We start from the raw sequence: 2,006 nt of genomic DNA on the forward strand, positions 1-2,006 counted from the left end.
AGCCACAAGCCCTGGAGGGGCAGCAGGGATGCAGCAGGGTGGCCGTGCCGTGAGCCTCCTGGACAGAGGCATAGCTTGTGCATGGCTACATTTAGGGGGGTCATGCAGCGTATCCAGGGGGACCCAGGGCAGCCGTGGCCGGCAGCCCAAAGCTCCCAGCCCTGCTGTCTCACACTGAGGCCCCTCTGCTTGCAGACACTGACGAGTGTACCAGGTTCCCCTTTGTCTGCCCCAGGCACAAGCCCATCTGCATCAACACCTACGGCGGGTACCGCTGCCGCAGCAACAAGCGCTGCAGCCGGGGCTTCGAGCCCAACGAGGACGGCACAGCTTGCGTGGGTGAGTGATGGCTGGGATGCCCTGACCCCGTGCCACAGCAGCCTGGCCAAGCCAACGGCCAGCAGCCCCAAAGTACCACCTTGGGATGCTATTGCACCCCTGCCAAAGGCCTGGCCGCATCCTGTAACTTGCCGTGTGGCTGCCCAGCCACCGGCACCCCAGCTGCGTATCTGTTCATCCTGCGCCTCCCGGTGAGCCGTCACTGACTCCCCTTCTCTCTTTCTCTCTCTTTTTCTCTCTTGCTCCTTCTTTCCTTCTCTGTGCAGCTCAAGTGGCCTTTTTTGGGGGATACCCCTCTGCCGGCAGCTGGCCTGGGCCCCCGCACCGTGCCCTCCTCCCTCTAGTCCTCGGACTCTGCCTTTGCCTCTATGCACTTTAACCCCTGCCCGTAACATGCCAGAGCAGCCTTGGTGGAAGGACTGGCCGGCCTCTGCCTGTCTCTCTTTTTCTCTCTTTCTCTCCATGTTGAACCGCCCTGGAAGCGCTGGCTGTGCCCTAGCGGGGCAGCCTGCGGTGGGACGGGCACGGAGCCCGGCTTCCCCTTGCACCGTGCCTGGGGAAGCAGCCCCGGGGCAGCGCCCCTTCACCGGCACCTGCTGCCCCAGCGCTGCTCCTGCCACCCCGGCGCCTCCCAGGCGGTCGCTTGCTCCGTCGCCTTGATACCGTACCATGTGCCTGCTGGTTTGGCCTGCGACGTGTGTGCTTCGCCTGCCCCCTCCTCGGTGATGGGGACCCCCCTCCCCAGCCCCAGCAGAGGAGGGTCCCCCCGGCCCCGCAGGGGAAGGACCCTCCTGGTCTGTTTTTTAATGTATTGACCCCACTGTTTGGAGTCGGACCCTGCTCAGTCTTCCGGAAAACCCCCCCCCAATAAACTATATCCTGTCTATTAGCCCGGCCTGCTGAGCTGTGCTGGGCAGGGCTGTGCCCATGCTTCTGCCCACCCTGCCCTGGGGCTGCATGGGGAGGGGGTTTGGCAGGAGGGGGCACCCCCAGCATCCCCCAGCTCTCCCTGCCCCAGGGCCAGGAGCTAGCCGGAGGGTGCATGGTAGACCTGGGCAACCCTGTCGCTGCCCAGGCCTGGGAGCACAGCCAGATGTGCAGCACTGGAGGGGATGGGGTGCAGCAGGCAGCCCTGCCCACGCAGCAACAACATGGCCATGCCACCTTCCCGCCACGTGCCGTAACCCTGTGCCACTCTCTTCCCCACCACCAGACATCGACGAGTGTGCCCAGGGCTTGCACAACTGCAGCCAGCTCTGCACCAACACCCCTGGGGCACACGCCTGCCACTGCCGCCCGGGCTTCCACCCCCTTGATCCTGCTGCCAGCCAGTGCCGGGGTGAGTACCTGCCGGCAGCGGGGCTGACCGCCCACGGTGCCCACCCACCGGCCACTGCCAGGCGCAGCCGTGCTGCCCCGGGAGCAGAGATGCTGTTTCCTGGGGTGCCCTGTTGTGCTCACAGCCCTGATCCCGACCAACCCAAAACATGGGGGGCAGGATGGACAGACTGCGGCTGTGCAGGAGTTGATGGAGCAAGGCGGCATCTGCCACCTGACAGCCTTGGGGACAAGCGGTGGCAGGACCACAGCTGCGTGGCTGCAGGCATTGGAGATGCCTTGGTGTCCCAGCTTCGCCCAGCCCCGCAGCCACCCCTGCCCTGCCCCCT

The 2,006-nt window shown here is 65.6% G+C and overlaps 1 protein-coding gene across 1 annotated transcript in view; it reads left to right on the forward strand.

The window, feature by feature from the left end:
* CRTAC1 (cartilage acidic protein 1) overlaps positions 1–1,868 on the forward strand; it is a 9,477-nt gene extending 7,609 nt beyond the window's left edge. Inside the window, 4 exon segments of the mRNA XM_035900937.1 lie at positions 196–339; positions 1,553–1,678; positions 1,803–1,828; positions 1,830–1,868. Coding sequence (XP_035756830.1) covers positions 196–339; positions 1,553–1,678; positions 1,803–1,828; positions 1,830–1,868 — 335 coding nt within the window.
* The last annotated feature ends 138 nt before the right edge of the window (positions 1,869–2,006 follow it).

This window comes from Egretta garzetta, unplaced genomic scaffold, assembly GCF_000687185.1.
Source record: "Egretta garzetta isolate BGI_Z169 unplaced genomic scaffold, ASM68718v1 scaffold888, whole genome shotgun sequence".
Lineage (NCBI taxonomy): Eukaryota > Metazoa > Chordata > Aves > Pelecaniformes > Ardeidae > Egretta > Egretta garzetta.